At 46.3% G+C, this 21,448-nt stretch overlaps 1 protein-coding gene and 1 pseudogene across 7 annotated transcripts in view; one reads left to right on the top strand and one right to left on the bottom strand.

Annotated features, from left to right (window-relative positions):
• Positions 1-19,773, bottom strand: part of LOC143956972 (C3a anaphylatoxin chemotactic receptor pseudogene) — a 115,810-nt pseudogene extending 96,037 nt beyond the window's left edge. For 2 of the 4 annotated variants that reach the window (XR_013270030.1, XR_013270028.1), the window contains exon 1: positions 19,614-19,697. The product of XR_013270030.1 is annotated as a C3a anaphylatoxin chemotactic receptor pseudogene, transcript variant X3 (transcript). Of the gene's footprint in view, positions 1-19,613 lie in introns of all 4 variants that reach the window. The other 2 variants (XR_013270029.1, XR_013270031.1) reach the window with 2 other exon arrangements.
• Positions 19,717-21,448, top strand: part of NECAP1 (NECAP endocytosis associated 1) — a 55,316-nt gene continuing 53,584 nt past the window's right edge. The window contains exons 1-2 of one of the 3 annotated variants that reach the window (XM_077467149.1): positions 19,717-19,879; positions 20,493-20,593. In XM_077467149.1, the coding sequence (XP_077323275.1) occupies positions 19,785-19,879; positions 20,493-20,593 (196 nt within the window). In that variant the 5' untranslated portion in view covers positions 19,717-19,784. The remainder of the gene's footprint in view (positions 19,880-20,492; positions 20,594-21,448) is intronic. The other 2 variants (XM_077467148.1, XM_077467147.1) reach the window with 2 other exon arrangements.

Genomic DNA, 21,448 nt, shown 5'->3' with positions numbered 1-21,448 from the left:
GACATGATACAGGAGATATTTAGAGACTGCAGACATGATACAGGAGATGATCAGAGACTGCAGACATGATACAGGAGATGGTCAGAGACTGCAGACATGATATAGGAGATGATCAGAGACTGCAGACATGGTACAGGAGATGATCAGAGACTGCAGACATGATACAGGAGATATTTAGAGACTGCAGACATGATACAGGAGATATTTAGAGACTGCAGACATGATACAGGAGATGATCAGAGACTGCAGACATGATACAGGAGATGGTCAGAGACTGCAGACATGATACAGGAGATGATCACAGACTGCAGACATGGAACAGGAGATGATCAGAGACTGCAGACATGATAGAGGAGATGATCAGAGACTGCAGACATGATAGAGGAGATGATCAGAGACTGCAGACATGATAGAGGAGATGATCAGAGACTGCAGACATGATACAGGAGATGATCAGAGACTGCAGACATGATACAGGAGATGATCAGAGACTGCAGACATAGTACAGGAGATGATCAGAGACTGCAGACATGATACAGGAGATATTTAGAGACTGCAGACATGATACAGGAGATGATCAGAGACTGCAGACATGGTACAGGAGATGATCAGAGACTGCAGACATGATAGAGGAGATGATCAGAGACTGCAGACATGATAGAGGAGATGATCAGAGACTGCAGACATGATAGAGGAGATGATCAGAGACTGCAGACATGATACAGGAGATGATCAGAGACTGCAGACATGATACAGGAGATGATCAGAGACTGCAGACATGATACAGGAGATGATCAGAGACTACAGACATGATAGAGGAGATGATCAGAGACTGCAGACATGATACAGGAGATGATCAGAGACTGCAGACATAGTACAGGAGATGATCAGAGACTGCAGACATGATAGAGGAGATGGTCAGAGACTGCAGACATGATACAGGAGATATTTAGAGACTGCAGACATGATACAGGAGATGATCAGAGACTGCAGACATGATACAGGAGATGATCAGAGACTGCAGACATGATACAGGAGATGATCAGAGACTGCAGACATGGTACAGGAGATGATCAGAGACTGCAGACATGATAGAGGAGATGATCAGAGACTGCAGACATGATAGAGGAGATGATCAGAGACTGCAGACATGATACAGGAGATATTTAGAGACTGCAGACATGATAGAGGAGATGATCAGAGACTGCAGACATGATACAGGAGATGATCAGAGACTGCAGACATGGTACAGGAGATGATCAGAGACTGCAGACATGGTACAGGAGATGATCAGAGACTGCAGACATGATACAGGAGATGATCAGAGACTGCAGACATGGTACAGGAGATGATCAGAGACTGCAGACATAATACAGGAGATGATCAGAGACTGCAGACATGATACAGGAGATGATCAGAGACTGCAGACATGATAGAGGAGATGATCAGAGACTGCAGACATGATACAGGAGATGATCAGAGACTGCAGACATGATACAGGAGATGATCAGAGACTGCAGACATAGTACAGGAGATGGTCAGAGACTGCAGACATGATACAGGAGATGATCAGAGACTGCAGACATGATACAGGAGATGATCAGAGACTGCAGACATGATACAGGAGATGATCAGAGACTGCAGACATGATAGAGGAGATGATCAGAGACTGCAGACATGATACAGGAGATATTGAGAGACTGCAGACATGATACAGGAGATGATCAGAGACTGCAGACATGGTACAGGAGATGATCAGAGACTGCAGACATAATACAGGAGATGATCAGAGACTGCAGACATGATACAGGAGATGATCAGAGACTGCAGACATGATACAGGAGATGATCAGAGACTGCAGACATGATACAGGAGATGATCAGAGACTGCAGACATAGTACAGGAGATGGTCAGAGACTGCAGACATGATACAGGAGATGATCAGAGACTGCAGACATGATACAGGAGATGATCAGAGACTGCAGACATGATACAGGAGATGATCAGAGACTGCAGACATGATACAGGAGATGATCAGAGACTGCAGACATGATACAGGAGATGATCAGAGACTGCAGACATGATACAGGAGATGATCAGAGACTGCAGACATGATACAGGAGATAATCAGAGACTGCAGACATAGTACAGGAGATGATCAGAGACTGCAGACATAGTACAGGAGATGGTCAGAGACTGCAGACGTGATACAGGAGATGATCAGAGACTGCAGACATGATACCGGAGATGATCAGAGACTGCAGACATAGTACAGGAGATGGTCAGAGACTGCAGACATAGTACAGGAGATGGTCAGAGACTGCAGACATGATAGAGGAGATGATCAGAGACTGCAGACATGATACAGGAGATGATCAGAGACTGCAGACATGATACAGGAGATGATCAGAGACTGCAGACACAGTACAGGAGATGGTCAGAGACTGCAGACATGATAGAGGAGATGATCAGAGACTGCAGACATGATAGAGGAGATGATCAGAGACTGCAGACATGATACAGGAGATGATCAGCGACTGCAGACATAGTACAGGAGATGATCAGAGACTGCAGACATGATACAGGAGATATTTAGAGACTGCAGACATGATACAGGAGATGATCAGAGACTGCAGACATGATACAGGAGATGGTCAGAGACTGCAGACATGATATAGGAGATGATCAGAGACTGCAGACATGGTACAGGAGATGATCAGAGACTGCAGACATGATACAGGAGATATTTAGAGACTGCAGACATGATACAGGAGATATTTAGAGACTGCAGACATGATACAGGAGATGATCAGAGACTGCAGACATGATACAGGAGATGGTCAGAGACTGCAGACATGATACAGGAGATGATCAGAGACTGCAGACATGGTACAGGAGATGATCAGAGACTGCAGACATGATAGAGGAGATGATCAGAGACTGCAGACATGATAGAGGAGATGATCAGAGACTGCAGACATGATAGAGGAGATGATCAGAGACTGCAGACATGATACAGGAGATGATCAGAGACTGCAGACATGATACAGGAGATGATCAGAGACTGCAGACATAGTACAGGAGATGATCAGAGACTGCAGACATGATACAGGAGATATTTAGAGACTGCAGACATGATACAGGAGATGATCAGAGACTGCAGACATGATACAGGAGATGGTCAGAGACTGCAGACATGATACAGGAGATGATCAGAGACTGCAGACATGGTACAGGAGATGATCAGAGACTGCAGACATGATAGAGGAGATGATCAGAGACTGCAGACATGATAGAGGAGATGATCAGAGACTGCAGACATGATAGAGGAGATGATCAGAGACTGCAGACATGATACAGGAGATGATCAGAGACTGCAGACATGATACAGGAGATGATCAGAGACTGCAGACATGATACAGGAGATGATCAGAGACTGCAGACATGATAGAGGAGATGATCAGAGACTGCAGACATGATACAGGAGATGATCAGAGACTGCAGACATAGTACAGGAGATGATCAGAGACTGCAGACATGATAGAGGAGATGATCAGAGACTGCAGACATGATACAGGAGATATTTAGAGACTGCAGACATGATACAGGAGATGATCAGAGACTGCAGACATGATACAGGAGATGATCAGAGACTGCAGACATGATACAGGAGATGATCAGAGACTGCAGACATGGTACAGGAGATGATCAGAGACTGCAGACATGATAGAGGAGATGATCAGAGACTGCAGACATGATAGAGGAGATGATCAGAGACTGCAGACATGATACAGGAGATATTTAGAGACTGCAGACATGATAGAGGAGATGATCAGAGACTGCAGACATGATACAGGAGATATTTAGAGACTGCAGACATGATACAGGAGATGATCAGAGACTGCAGACATGGTACAGGAGATGATCAGAGACTGCAGACATGATAGAGGAGATGATCAGAGACTGCAGACATGATAGAGGAGATGATCAGAGACTGCAGACATGATACAGGAGATATTGAGAGACTGCAGACATGATACAGGAGATGATCAGAGACTGCAGACATGATACAGGAGATGATCAGAGACTGCAGACATGGTACAGGAGATGATCAGAGACTGCAGACATAATACAGGAGATGATCAGAGACTGCAGACATGATACAGGAGATGATCAGAGACTGCAGACATGATAGAGGAGATGATCAGAGACTGCAGACATGATACAGGAGATGATCAGAGACTGCAGACATGATACAGGAGATGATCAGAGACTGCAGACATAGTACAGGAGATGGTCAGAGACTGCAGACATGATACAGGAGATGATCAGAGACTGCAGACATGATACAGGAGATGATCAGAGACTGCAGACATGATACAGGAGATGATCAGAGACTGCAGACATGATAGAGGAGATGATCAGAGACTGCAGACATGATACAGGAGATATTGAGAGACTGCAGACATGATACAGGAGATGATCAGAGACTGCAGACATGGTACAGGAGATGATCAGAGACTGCAGACATAATACAGGAGATGATCAGAGACTGCAGACATGATACAGGAGATGATCAGAGACTGCAGACATGATACAGGAGATGATCAGAGACTGCAGACATGATACAGGAGATGATCAGAGACTGCAGACATAGTACAGGAGATGGTCAGAGACTGCAGACATGATACAGGAGATGATCAGAGACTGCAGACATGATACAGGAGATGATCAGAGACTGCAGACATGATACAGGAGATGATCAGAGACTGCAGACATGATACAGGAGATGATCAGAGACTGCAGACATGATACAGGAGATGATCAGAGACTGCAGACATGATACAGGAGATGATCAGAGACTGCAGACATGATACAGGAGATAATCAGAGACTGCAGACATAGTACAGGAGATGATCAGAGACTGCAGACGTGATACAGGAGATGATCAGAGACTGCAGACATGATACCGGAGATGATCAGAGACTGCAGACATAGTACAGGAGATGGTCAGAGACTGCAGACATAGTACAGGAGATGGTCAGAGACTGCAGACATGATAGAGGAGATGATCAGAGACTGCAGACATGATACAGGAGATGATCAGAGACTGCAGACATGATACAGGAGATGATCAGAGACTGCAGACACAGTACAGGAGATGGTCAGAGACTGCAGACATGATAGAGGAGATGATCAGAGACTGCAGACATGATAGAGGAGATGATCAGAGACTGCAGACATGATACAGGAGATGATCAGAGACTGCAGACATAGTACAGGAGATGATCAGAGACTGCAGACATGATACAGGAGATATTTAGAGACTGCAGACATGATACAGGAGATGATCAGAGACTGCAGACATGATACAGGAGATGGTCAGAGACTGCAGACATGATATAGGAGATGATCAGAGACTGCAGACATGGTACAGGAGATGATCAGAGACTGCAGACATGATACAGGAGATATTTAGAGACTGCAGACATGATACAGGAGATATTTAGAGACTGCAGACATGATACAGGAGATGATCAGAGACTGCAGACATGATACAGGAGATGGTCAGAGACTGCAGACATGATACAGGAGATGATCACAGACTGCAGACATGGAACAGGAGATGATCAGAGACTGCAGACATGATAGAGGAGATGATCAGAGACTGCAGACATGATAGAGGAGATGATCAGAGACTGCAGACATGATAGAGGAGATGATCAGAGACTGCAGACATGATACAGGAGATGATCAGAGACTGCAGACATGATACAGGAGATGATCAGAGACTGCAGACATAGTACAGGAGATGATCAGAGACTGCAGACATGATACAGGAGATATTTAGAGACTGCAGACATGATACAGGAGATGATCAGAGACTGCAGACATGGTACAGGAGATGATCAGAGACTGCAGACATGATAGAGGAGATGATCAGAGACTGCAGACATGATAGAGGAGATGATCAGAGACTGCAGACATGATAGAGGAGATGATCAGAGACTGCAGACATGATACAGGAGATGATCAGAGACTGCAGACATGATACAGGAGATGATCAGAGACTGCAGACATGATACAGGAGATGATCAGAGACTACAGACATGATAGAGGAGATGATCAGAGACTGCAGACATGATACAGGAGATGATCAGAGACTGCAGACATAGTACAGGAGATGATCAGAGACTGCAGACATGATAGAGGAGATGGTCAGAGACTGCAGACATGATACAGGAGATATTTAGAGACTGCAGACATGATACAGGAGATGATCAGAGACTGCAGACATGATACAGGAGATGATCAGAGACTGCAGACATGATACAGGAGATGATCAGAGACTGCAGACATGGTACAGGAGATGATCAGAGACTGCAGACATGATAGAGGAGATGATCAGAGACTGCAGACATGATAGAGGAGATGATCAGAGACTGCAGACATGATACAGGAGATATTTAGAGACTGCAGACATGATAGAGGAGATGATCAGAGACTGCAGACATGATACAGGAGATGATCAGAGACTGCAGACATGGTACAGGAGATGATCAGAGACTGCAGACATGGTACAGGAGATGATCAGAGACTGCAGACATGATACAGGAGATGATCAGAGACTGCAGACATGGTACAGGAGATGATCAGAGACTGCAGACATAATACAGGAGATGATCAGAGACTGCAGACATGATACAGGAGATGATCAGAGACTGCAGACATGATAGAGGAGATGATCAGAGACTGCAGACATGATACAGGAGATGATCAGAGACTGCAGACATGATACAGGAGATGATCAGAGACTGCAGACATAGTACAGGAGATGGTCAGAGACTGCAGACATGATACAGGAGATGATCAGAGACTGCAGACATGATACAGGAGATGATCAGAGACTGCAGACATGATACAGGAGATGATCAGAGACTGCAGACATGATAGAGGAGATGATCAGAGACTGCAGACATGATACAGGAGATATTGAGAGACTGCAGACATGATACAGGAGATGATCAGAGACTGCAGACATGGTACAGGAGATGATCAGAGACTGCAGACATAATACAGGAGATGATCAGAGACTGCAGACATGATACAGGAGATGATCAGAGACTGCAGACATGATACAGGAGATGATCAGAGACTGCAGACATGATACAGGAGATGATCAGAGACTGCAGACATAGTACAGGAGATGGTCAGAGACTGCAGACATGATACAGGAGATGATCAGAGACTGCAGACATGATACAGGAGATGATCAGAGACTGCAGACATGATACAGGAGATGATCAGAGACTGCAGACATGATACAGGAGATGATCAGAGACTGCAGACATGATACAGGAGATGATCAGAGACTGCAGACATGATACAGGAGATGATCAGAGACTGCAGACATGATACAGGAGATAATCAGAGACTGCAGACATAGTACAGGAGATGATCAGAGACTGCAGACATAGTACAGGAGATGGTCAGAGACTGCAGACGTGATACAGGAGATGATCAGAGACTGCAGACATGATACCGGAGATGATCAGAGACTGCAGACATAGTACAGGAGATGGTCAGAGACTGCAGACATAGTACAGGAGATGGTCAGAGACTGCAGACATGATAGAGGAGATGATCAGAGACTGCAGACATGATACAGGAGATGATCAGAGACTGCAGACATGATACAGGAGATGATCAGAGACTGCAGACACAGTACAGGAGATGGTCAGAGACTGCAGACATGATAGAGGAGATGATCAGAGACTGCAGACATGATAGAGGAGATGATCAGAGACTGCAGACATGATACAGGAGATGATCAGCGACTGCAGACATAGTACAGGAGATGATCAGAGACTGCAGACATGATACAGGAGATATTTAGAGACTGCAGACATGATACAGGAGATGATCAGAGACTGCAGACATGATACAGGAGATGGTCAGAGACTGCAGACATGATATAGGAGATGATCAGAGACTGCAGACATGGTACAGGAGATGATCAGAGACTGCAGACATGATACAGGAGATATTTAGAGACTGCAGACATGATACAGGAGATATTTAGAGACTGCAGACATGATACAGGAGATGATCAGAGACTGCAGACATGATACAGGAGATGGTCAGAGACTGCAGACATGATACAGGAGATGATCACAGACTGCAGACATGGAACAGGAGATGATCAGAGACTGCAGACATGATAGAGGAGATGATCAGAGACTGCAGACATGATAGAGGAGATGATCAGAGACTGCAGACATGATAGAGGAGATGATCAGAGACTGCAGACATGATACAGGAGATGATCAGAGACTGCAGACATGATACAGGAGATGATCAGAGACTGCAGACATAGTACAGGAGATGATCAGAGACTGCAGACATGATACAGGAGATATTTAGAGACTGCAGACATGATACAGGAGATGATCAGAGACTGCAGACATGGTACAGGAGATGATCAGAGACTGCAGACATGATAGAGGAGATGATCAGAGACTGCAGACATGATAGAGGAGATGATCAGAGACTGCAGACATGATAGAGGAGATGATCAGAGACTGCAGACATGATACAGGAGATGATCAGAGACTGCAGACATGATACAGGAGATGATCAGAGACTGCAGACATGATACAGGAGATGATCAGAGACTACAGACATGATAGAGGAGATGATCAGAGACTGCAGACATGATACAGGAGATGATCAGAGACTGCAGACATAGTACAGGAGATGATCAGAGACTGCAGACATGATAGAGGAGATGGTCAGAGACTGCAGACATGATACAGGAGATATTTAGAGACTGCAGACATGATACAGGAGATGATCAGAGACTGCAGACATGATACAGGAGATGATCAGAGACTGCAGACATGATACAGGAGATGATCAGAGACTGCAGACATGGTACAGGAGATGATCAGAGACTGCAGACATGATAGAGGAGATGATCAGAGACTGCAGACATGATAGAGGAGATGATCAGAGACTGCAGACATGATACAGGAGATATTTAGAGACTGCAGACATGATAGAGGAGATGATCAGAGACTGCAGACATGATACAGGAGATATTGAGAGACTGCAGACATGATACAGGAGATGATCAGAGACTGCAGACATGGTACAGGAGATGATCAGAGACTGCAGACATGGTACAGGAGATGATCAGAGACTGCAGACATGGTACAGGAGATGATCAGAGACTGCAGACATGGTACAGGAGATGATCAGAGACTGCAGACATGATAGAGGAGATGATCAGAGACTGCAGACATGATACAGGAGATGATCAGAGACTGCAGACATGATACAGGAGATGATCAGAGACTGCAGACATGATACAGGAGATATTGAGAGACTGCAGACATGATACAGGAGATGATCAGAGACTGCAGACATGGTACAGGAGATGATCAGAGACTGCAGACATAATACAGGAGATGATCAGAGACTGCAGACATGATACAGGAGATGATCAGAGACTGCAGACATGATAGAGGAGATGATCAGAGACTGCAGACATGATACAGGAGATGATCAGAGACTGCAGACATGATACAGGAGATGATCAGAGACTGCAGACATAGTACAGGAGATGGTCAGAGACTGCAGACATGATACAGGAGATGATCAGAGACTGCAGACATGATACAGGAGATGATCAGAGACTGCAGACATGATACAGGAGATGATCAGAGACTGCAGACATGATAGAGGAGATGATCAGAGACTGCAGACATGATACAGGAGATATTGAGAGACTGCAGACATGATACAGGAGATGATCAGAGACTGCAGACATGGTACAGGAGATGATCAGAGACTGCAGACATGATACAGGAGATGATCAGAGACTGCAGACATGATACAGGAGATGATCAGAGACTGCAGACATGATAGAGGAGATGATCAGAGACTGCAGACATGATACAGGAGATGATCAGAGACTGCAGACATGATACAGGAGATGATCAGAGACTGCAGACATAGTACAGGAGATGGTCAGAGACTGCAGACATAATACAGGAGATGATCAGAGACTGCAGACATAATACAGGAGATGATCAGAGACTGCAGACATGATACAGGAGATGATCAGAGACTGCAGACATGATACAGGAGATGATCAGAGACTGCAGACATGATACAGGAGATGATCAGAGACTGCAGACATGATACAGGAGATGATCAGAGACTGCAGACATGATAGAGGAGATGATCAGAGACTGCAGACATGATACAGGAGATATTGAGAGACTGCAGACATGATACAGGAGATGATCAGAGACTGCAGACATGGTACAGGAGATGATCAGAGACTGCAGACATAATACAGGAGATGATCAGAGACTGCAGACATGATACAGGAGATGATCAGAGACTGCAGACATGATACAGGAGATGATCAGAGACTGCAGACATAGTACAGGAGATGGTCAGAGACTGCAGACATAATACAGGAGATGATCAGAGACTGCAGACATGATACAGGAGATGGTCAGAGACTGCAGACATAGTACAGGAGATGGTCAGAGACTGCAGACATGATAGAGGAGATGATCAGAGACTGCAGACATGATACAGGAGATGATCAGAGACTGCAGACATGATACAGGAGATGATCAGAGACTGCAGACACAGTACAGGAGATGGTCAGAGACTGCAGACATGATAGAGGAGATGATCAGAGACTGCAGACATGATAGAGGAGATGATCAGAGACTGCAGACATGATACAGGAGATGATCAGAGACTGCAGACATAGTACAGGAGATGATCAGAGACTGCAGACATGATACAGGAGATATTTAGAGACTGCAGACATGATACAGGAGATGATCAGAGACTGCAGACATGATACAGGAGATGGTCAGAGACTGCAGACATGATATAGGAGATGATCAGAGACTGCAGACATGGTACAGGAGATGATCAGAGACTGCAGACATGATACAGGAGATATTTAGAGACTGCAGACATGATACAGGAGATATTTAGAGACTGCAGACATGATACAGGAGATGATCAGAGACTGCAGACATGATACAGGAGATGGTCAGAGACTGCAGACATGATACAGGAGATGATCACAGACTGCAGACATGGAACAGGAGATGATCAGAGACTGCAGACATGATAGAGGAGATGATCAGAGACTGCAGACATGATAGAGGAGATGATCAGAGACTGCAGACATGATAGAGGAGATGATCAGAGACTGCAGACATGATACAGGAGATGATCAGAGACTGCAGACATGATACAGGAGATGATCAGAGACTGCAGACATAGTACAGGAGATGATCAGAGACTGCAGACATGATACAGGAGATATTTAGAGACTGCAGACATGATACAGGAGATGATCAGAGACTGCAGACATGGTACAGGAGATGATCAGAGACTGCAGACATGATAGAGGAGATGATCAGAGACTGCAGACATGATAGAGGAGATGATCAGAGACTGCAGACATGATAGAGGAGATGATCAGAGACTGCAGACATGATACAGGAGATGATCAGAGACTGCAGACATGATACAGGAGATGATCAGAGACTGCAGACATGATACAGGAGATGATCAGAGACTACAGACATGATAGAGGAGATGATCAGAGACTGCAGACATGATACAGGAGATGATCAGAGACTGCAGACATAGTACAGGAGATGATCAGAGACTGCAGACATGATAGAGGAGATGGTCAGAGACTGCAGACATGATACAGGAGATATTTAGAGACTGCAGACATGATACAGGAGATGATCAGAGACTGCAGACATGATACAGGAGATGATCAGAGACTGCAGACATGATACAGGAGATGATCAGAGACTGCAGACATGGTACAGGAGATGATCAGAGACTGCAGACATGATAGAGGAGATGATCAGAGACTGCAGACATGATAGAGGAGATGATCAGAGACTGCAGACATGATACAGGAGATATTTAGAGACTGCAGACATGATAGAGGAGATGATCAGAGACTGCAGACATGATACAGGAGATGATCAGAGACTGCAGACATGGTACAGGAGATGATCAGAGACTGCAGACATGGTACAGGAGATGATCAGAGACTGCAGACATGATACAGGAGATGATCAGAGACTGCAGACATGGTACAGGAGATGATCAGAGACTGCAGACATAATACAGGAGATGATCAGAGACTGCAGACATGATACAGGAGATGATCAGAGACTGCAGACATGATAGAGGAGATGATCAGAGACTGCAGACATGATACAGGAGATGATCAGAGACTGCAGACATGATACAGGAGATGATCAGAGACTGCAGACATAGTACAGGAGATGGTCAGAGACTGCAGACATGATACAGGAGATGATCAGAGACTGCAGACATGATACAGGAGATGATCAGAGACTGCAGACATGATACAGGAGATGATCAGAGACTGCAGACATGATAGAGGAGATGATCAGAGACTGCAGACATGATACAGGAGATATTGAGAGACTGCAGACATGATACAGGAGATGATCAGAGACTGCAGACATGGTACAGGAGATGATCAGAGACTGCAGACATAATACAGGAGATGATCAGAGACTGCAGACATGATACAGGAGATGATCAGAGACTGCAGACATGATACAGGAGATGATCAGAGACTGCAGACATGATACAGGAGATGATCAGAGACTGCAGACATAGTACAGGAGATGGTCAGAGACTGCAGACATGATACAGGAGATGATCAGAGACTGCAGACATGATACAGGAGATGATCAGAGACTGCAGACATGATACAGGAGATGATCAGAGACTGCAGACATGATACAGGAGATGATCAGAGACTGCAGACATGATACAGGAGATGATCAGAGACTGCAGACATGATACAGGAGATGATCAGAGACTGCAGACATGATACAGGAGATAATCAGAGACTGCAGACATAGTACAGGAGATGATCAGAGACTGCAGACATAGTACAGGAGATGGTCAGAGACTGCAGACGTGATACAGGAGATGATCAGAGACTGCAGACATGATACCGGAGATGATCAGAGACTGCAGACATAGTACAGGAGATGGTCAGAGACTGCAGACATAGTACAGGAGATGGTCAGAGACTGCAGACATGATAGAGGAGATGATCAGAGACTGCAGACATGATACAGGAGATGATCAGAGACTGCAGACATGATACAGGAGATGATCAGAGACTGCAGACACAGTACAGGAGATGGTCAGAGACTGCAGACATGATAGAGGAGATGATCAGAGACTGCAGACATGATAGAGGAGATGATCAGAGACTGCAGACATGATACAGGAGATGATCAGAGACTGCAGACATAGTACAGGAGATGATCAGAGACTGCAGACATGATACAGGAGATATTTAGAGACTGCAGACATGATACAGGAGATGATCAGAGACTGCAGACATGATACAGGAGATGGTCAGAGACTGCAGACATGATATAGGAGATGATCAGAGACTGCAGACATGGTACAGGAGATGATCAGAGACTGCAGACATGATACAGGAGATATTTAGAGACTGCAGACATGATACAGGAGATATTTAGAGACTGCAGACATGATACAGGAGATGATCAGAGACTGCAGACATGATACAGGAGATGGTCAGAGACTGCAGACATGATACAGGAGATGATCACAGACTGCAGACATGGAACAGGAGATGATCAGAGACTGCAGACATGATAGAGGAGATGATCAGAGACTGCAGACATGATAGAGGAGATGATCAGAGACTGCAGACATGATAGAGGAGATGATCAGAGACTGCAGACATGATACAGGAGATGATCAGAGACTGCAGACATGATACAGGAGATGATCAGAGACTGCAGACATAGTACAGGAGATGATCAGAGACTGCAGACATGATACAGGAGATATTTAGAGACTGCAGACATGATACAGGAGATGATCAGAGACTGCAGACATGGTACAGGAGATGATCAGAGACTGCAGACATGATAGAGGAGATGATCAGAGACTGCAGACATGATAGAGGAGATGATCAGAGACTGCAGACATGATAGAGGAGATGATCAGAGACTGCAGACATGATACAGGAGATGATCAGAGACTGCAGACATGATACAGGAGATGATCAGAGACTGCAGACATGATACAGGAGATGATCAGAGACTACAGACATGATAGAGGAGATGATCAGAGACTGCAGACATGATACAGGAGATGATCAGAGACTGCAGACATAGTACAGGAGATGATCAGAGACTGCAGACATGATAGAGGAGATGGTCAGAGACTGCAGACATGATACAGGAGATATTTAGAGACTGCAGACATGATACAGGAGATGATCAGAGACTGCAGACATGATACAGGAGATGATCAGAGACTGCAGACATGATACAGGAGATGATCAGAGACTGCAGACATGGTACAGGAGATGATCAGAGACTGCAGACATGATAGAGGAGATGATCAGAGACTGCAGACATGATAGAGGAGATGATCAGAGACTGCAGACATGATACAGGAGATATTTAGAGACTGCAGACATGATAGAGGAGATGATCAGAGACTGCAGACATGATACAGGAGATATTGAGAGACTGCAGACATGATACAGGAGATGATCAGAGACTGCAGACATGGTACAGGAGATGATCAGAGACTGCAGACATGGTACAGGAGATGATCAGAGACTGCAGACATGGTACAGGAGATGATCAGAGACTGCAGACATGGTACAGGAGATGATCAGAGACTGCAGACATGATAGAGGAGATGATCAGAGACTGCAGACATGATACAGGAGATGATCAGAGACTGCAGACATGATACAGGAGATGATCAGAGACTGCAGACATGATACAGGAGATATTGAGAGACTGCAGACATGATACAGGAGATGATCAGAGACTGCAGACATGGTACAGGAGATGATCAGAGACTGCAGACATAATACAGGAGATGATCAGAGACTGCAGACATGATACAGGAGATGATCAGAGACTGCAGACATGATAGAGGAGATGATCAGAGACTGCAGACATGATACAGGAGATGATCAGAGACTGCAGACATGATACAGGAGATGATCAGAGACTGCAGACATAGTACAGGAGATGGTCAGAGACTGCAGACATGATACAGGAGATGATCAGAGACTGCAGACATGATACAGGAGATGATCAGAGACTGCAGACATGATACAGGAGATGATCAGAGACTGCAGACATGATAGAGGAGATGATCAGAGACTGCAGACATGATACAGGAGATATTGAGAGACTGCAGACATGATACAGGAGATGATCAGAGACTGCAGACATGGTACAGGAGATGATCAGAGACTGCAGACATGATACAGGAGATGATCAGAGACTGCAGACATGATACAGGAGATGATCAGAGACTGCAGACATGATAGAGGAGATGATCAGAGACTGCAGACATGATACAGGAGATGATCAGAGACTGCAGACATGATACAGGAGATGATCAGAGACTGCAGACATAGTACAGGAGATGGTCAGAGACTGCAGACATAATACAGGAGATGATCAGAGACTGCAGACATAATACAGGAGATGATCAGAGACTGCAGACATGATACAGGAGATGATCAGAGACTGCAGACATGATACAGGAGATGATCAGAGACTGCAGACATGATACAGGAGATGATCAGAGACTGCAGACATGATACAGGAGATGATCAGAGACTGCAGACATGATAGAGGAGATGATCAGAGACTGCAGACATGATACAGGAGATATTGAGAGACTGCAGACATGATACAGGAGATGATCAGAGACTGCAGACATGGTACAGGAGATGATCAGAGACTGCAGACATAATACAGGAGATGATCAGAGACTGCAGACATGATACAGGAGATGATCAGAGACTGCAGACATGATACAGGAGATGATCAGAGACTGCAGACATAGTACAGGAGATGGTCAGAGACTGCAGACATAATACAGGAGATGATCAGAGACTGCAGACATGATACAGGAGATGATCAGAGACTGCAGACATGATACAGGAGATGATCAGAGACTGCAGACATAGTACAGGAGATGGTCAGAGACTGCAGACATAATACAGGAGATGATCGGAGACTGCAGACATAATACAGGGGATGATCAGAGACTGCAGACATAATACAGGAGATGATCAGAGACTGCAGACATGATACAGGAGATGATCAGAGACTGCAGACATGATACAGGAGATGATCAGAGACTGCAGACATGATACAGGAGATGATCAGAGACTGCAGACATGATAGAGGAGATGATCAGAGACTGCAGACATGATACAGGAGATGATCAGAGACTGCAGACATGATACAGGAGATGATCAGAGACTGCAGACATGATACAGGAGATGATCAGAGACTGCAGACATGATACAGGAGATGATCAGAGACTGCAGACATGATACAGGAGATGATCAGAGACTGCAGACATGATACAGGAGATGATCAGAGACTGCAGACATGATAGAGGAGATGATCAGAGACTGCAGACATGATACAGGAGATATTGAGAGACTGCAGACATGATACAGGAGATGATCAGAGACTGCAGACATGGTACAGGAGATGATCAGAGACTGCAGACATGATACAGGAGATGATCAGAGACTGCAGACATGATACAGGAGATGATCAGAGACTGCAGACATGATAGAGGAGATGATCAGAGACTGCAGACATGATACAGGAGATGATCAGAGACTGCAGACATGATACAGGAGATGATCAGAGACTGCAGACATAGTACAGGAGATGGTCAGAGACTGCAGACATAATACAGGAGATGATCAGAGACTGCAGACATAATACAGGAGATGATCAGAGACTGCAGACATGATACAGGAGATGATCAGAGACTGCAGACATGATACAGGAGATGATCAGAGACTGCAGACATGATACAGGAGATGATCAGAGACTGCAGACATGATACAGGAGATGATCAGAGACTGCAGACATGATAGAGGAGATGATCAGAGACTGCAGACATGATACAGGAGATATTGAGAGACTGCAGACATGATACAGGAGATGATCAGAGACTGCAGACATGGTACAGGAGATGATCAGAGACTGCAGACATAATACAGGAGATGATCAGAGACTGCAGACATGATACAGGAGATGATCAGAGACTGCAGACATGATACAGGAGATGATCAGAGACTGCAGACATAGTACAGGAGATGGTCAGAGACTGCAGACATAATACAGGAGATGATCAGAGACTGCAGACATGATACAGGAGATGATCAGAGACTGCAGACATGATACAGGAGATGATCAGAGACTGCAGACATAGTACAGGAGATGGTCAGAGACTGCAGACATAATACAGGAGATGATCAGAGACTGCAGACATGATACAGGAGATGATCAGAGACTGCAGACATGATACAGGAGATGATCAGAGACTGCAGACATGATACAGGAGATGATCAGAGACTGCAGACATGATAGAGGAGATGATCAGAGACTGCAGACATGATACAGGAGATATTGAGAGACTGCAGACATGATACAGGAGATGATCAGAGACTGCAGACATGGTACAGGAGATGATCAGAGACTGCAGACATGATACAGGAGATGATCAGAGACTGCAGACATGATACAGGAGATGATCAGAGACTGCAGACATGATAGAGGAGATGATCAGAGACTGCAGACATGATACAGGAGATGATCAGAGACTGCAGACATGATACAGGAGATGATCAGAGACTGCAGACATAGTACAGGAGATGGTCAGAGACTGCAGACATAATACAGGAGATGATCAGAGACTGCAGACATAATACAGGAGATGATCAGAGACTGCAGACATGATACAGGAGATGATCAGAGACTGCAGACATGATACAGGAGATGATCAGAGACTGCAGACATGATACAGGAGATGATCAGAGACTGCAGACATGATACAGGAGATGATCAGAGACTGCAGACATGATAGAGGAGATGATCAGAGACTGCAGACATGATACAGGAGATATTGAGAGACTGCAGACATGATACAGGAGATGATCAGAGACTGCAGACATGGTACAGGAGATGATCAGAGACTGCAGACATAATACAGGAGATGATCAGAGACTGCAGACATGATACAGGAGATGATCAGAGACTGCAGACATGATACAGGAGATGATCAGAGACTGCAGACATAGTACAGGAGATGGTCAGAGACTGCAGACATAATACAGGAGATGATCAGAGACTGCAGACATGATACAGGAGATGATCAGAGACTGCAGACATGATACAGGAGATGATCAGAGACTGCAGACATAGTACAGGAGATGGTCAGAGACTGCAGACATAATACAGGAGATGATCAGAGACTGCAGACATAATACAGGAGATGATCAGAGACTGCAGACATGATACAGGAGATGATCAGAGACTGCAGACATGATACAGGAGATGATCAGAGACTGCAGACATGATACAGGAGATGATCAGAGACTGCAGACATGATAGAGGAGATGATCAGAGACTGCAGACATGATACAGGAGATGATCAGAGACTGCAGACATGATAGAGGAGATGATCAGAGACTGCAGACATGATACAGGAGATATTTAGAGACTGCAGACATGATACAGGAGATATTTAGAGACTGCAGACATGATACAGGAGATGATCAGAGACTGCAGACATAATACAGGAGATGATCAGAGACTGCAGACATAATACAGGAGATGATCAGAGACTGCAGACATGATACAGGAGATGATCAGAGACTGCAGACATGATACAGGAGATGATCAGAGACTGCAGACATGATACAGGAGATGATCAGAGACTGCAGACATGATAGAGGAGATGATCAGAGACTGCAGACATGATACAGGAGATGATCAGAGACTGCAGACATGATAGAGGAGATGATCAGAGACTGCAGACATGATACAGGAGATATTTAGAGACTGCAGACATGATACAGGAGATATTTAGAGACTGCAGACATGGTACAGGAGATGATCAGAGACTGCAGACATGATACAGGAGATGATCAGAGACTGCAGACATGATACAGGAGATATTTAGAGACTGCAGACATGATACAGGAGATATTTAGAGACTGCAGACATAGTACAGGAGATGATCAGAGACTGCAGACATGATACAGGAGATGATCAGAGACTGCAGACATGATAGAGGAGATGGTCAGAGACTGCAGACATGATAGAGGAGATGATCAGAGACTGCAGACATGATACAGGAGATATTTAGAGACTGCAGACATAGTACAGGAGATAATCAGAGACCGGGTGGGGGCGGGAGGGGTGTACCGGCTGGGGAAGGGAGGGGTGTACCGGGTGGGGGCGGGAGGGGGGAGGGGTGTACCGTCTGGGGGAGGGACGGGTCTACCGGTGGGGGCGGGAGGGGTGTACTGTCTGGGGGAGGGAGGGGTCTACCGGGTGGGGGCGGGAGGGGTGTACCGGTTGGAGGAGGGAGGGGGGAGGGGTGTGCCGGCTGTGGGAGGGAGGGGTGTACTGGGTGGGGGCGGGAGGGGTGTACCGGCTGGGGGCGGGGTGTACCGGGTGGGGGCGGGACTCTCCTCTTTCCTCACGTTATTCAGAAAAGGCGCCATAACGGTCCTCGGAGTCACGTGACGTCCCCGGGGCTCTGATTGGTCGGCTCCCCGGATGTGGTCTCCATGGTGACGGGCGGAAGTCGGTCTGTCAGCTGGTCGGTCGGGCGGAGTGAAGATGGCGGCGGAGGCGGAGTACGAGTCCGTGCTGTGTGTGAAACCGGAGATCAGTGTGTACCGGATCCCACCCCGGGCCTCCAACCGGGGCTACAGGTACTACAATACACCTCCCCCACCGGGGGGGGCTGTACTACAACACCCCTCCATGCCCATCCCCCAACCGGGGGTACAGGTACTACAATGCACCTCTCCCTCTATTTTGCTACCCCACATCTTATTAAAGGGGTACAGGTGAGGGGGTATCCTGTACTACAACCCCTCTCCCCCCCCTACATACTCCTCATCCACATCCCAAAAACCAGGGATACAGGTACTACAATACTCCCCCCTGTACTACAACACCCCTCCACCTCATACCATCAATCATGAGTATCTGTACTACAACACCTCTCCCCCCTACATACCCATCCCCATCCCCATCTTTTTGACCAGGGATACAGATGGGGGGGGCTCTGTATTATAACACCCCTTCCCCTCTATTCTGCTACCCCACATCTGAAACAGGGTACATGTGAGGAGGCCCCCATACTACAACGCCCCTCCTCCTCCTCCTCGTACCATTAACTATGAGTATCTGTACTACAACCCCTCTTCCCCCCTACATACCCATCCCCCACATCCCACCCCAGGCCTCCAACCGTAGTACAGGGGACCCCGATACTATAACCCCCCCTCCCCCGGGTGACCCCCCTGTCTGTACTCTCAGGGCCTCGGACTGGAAGTTGGAAGAACCGGATTGGACGGGGAGGATGAGACTGACATCCAAGGGGAAGGTGGCCTTCATCAAACTGGAGGACAAGGTGACAGGTACTCCTCACCGGGGGAGGGGCCGTGTGTGTGTATATCACCGGGGGAGGGGCCGTGTGTGTGTATATCACCGGGGGAGGGGCCGTGTGTGTGTATATCACCGGGGGAGGGGCCGTGTGTGTGTATATCACCGGGGGAGGGGCCGTGTGTTTGTGTGTGTGTGTGTATATCACCGGGGGAGGGGCCGTGTGTGTGTGCGTGTGTATATCACCGGGGGAGGGGCCGTGTGTTTGTGTGTGTATATCACCGGGGGAGGGGCCGTGTGTGTGTGTATATCACCGGGGGAGGGGCCGTGTGTGTGTGCGTGTGTATATCACCGGGGGAGGGGCCGTGTGTTTGTGTGTGTATATCACCGGGGGAGGGGCCGTGTGTGTGTGTATATCACCGGGGGAGGGGCCGTGTGTGTGTGTGTGTATATCACCGGGGGAGGGGCCGTGTGTGTGTGTGTGTGTGTGTGTATATCACCGGGGGAGGGGCCGTGTGTGTGTGTGTGTGTGTGTATATCACCGGGGGAGGGGCCGTGTGTGTGTGTGTGTGTGTGTGTGTATATATATATATCACTGGGGAAGGGGCTGTATATAGATTACCTCACAAAAGTAAGTGCACCCCTCGGTGACATTTGTGTAAATCTTTTCTTCTCTCTTCTCATGTGACAACACTGAAGAAATGACACTTGTCTACAATGTAAAGTAGTGAGTGTACAGCTTGTATAACAGTGTAAATTTCCTGTCCCCTCAAAATAACTCAACACACAGCCATTAATGTCTAAACCGCTGGCAACAAAAGTCAGGACACCCCTAAGTGAAAATCTCCAAATTGGGCCCAAAGTGTCAACATGTATGACGGTGGGGGATG

Source organism: Lithobates pipiens, unplaced genomic scaffold (genome assembly GCF_037356315.1).
Source record: "Lithobates pipiens isolate NorthernLeopardFrog02 unplaced genomic scaffold, aLitPip1_a1.2 Scaffold_47, whole genome shotgun sequence".
Taxonomy (NCBI): domain Eukaryota; kingdom Metazoa; phylum Chordata; class Amphibia; order Anura; family Ranidae; genus Lithobates; species Lithobates pipiens.
This window is presented reverse-complemented; position numbering and strand designations above follow the sequence as displayed.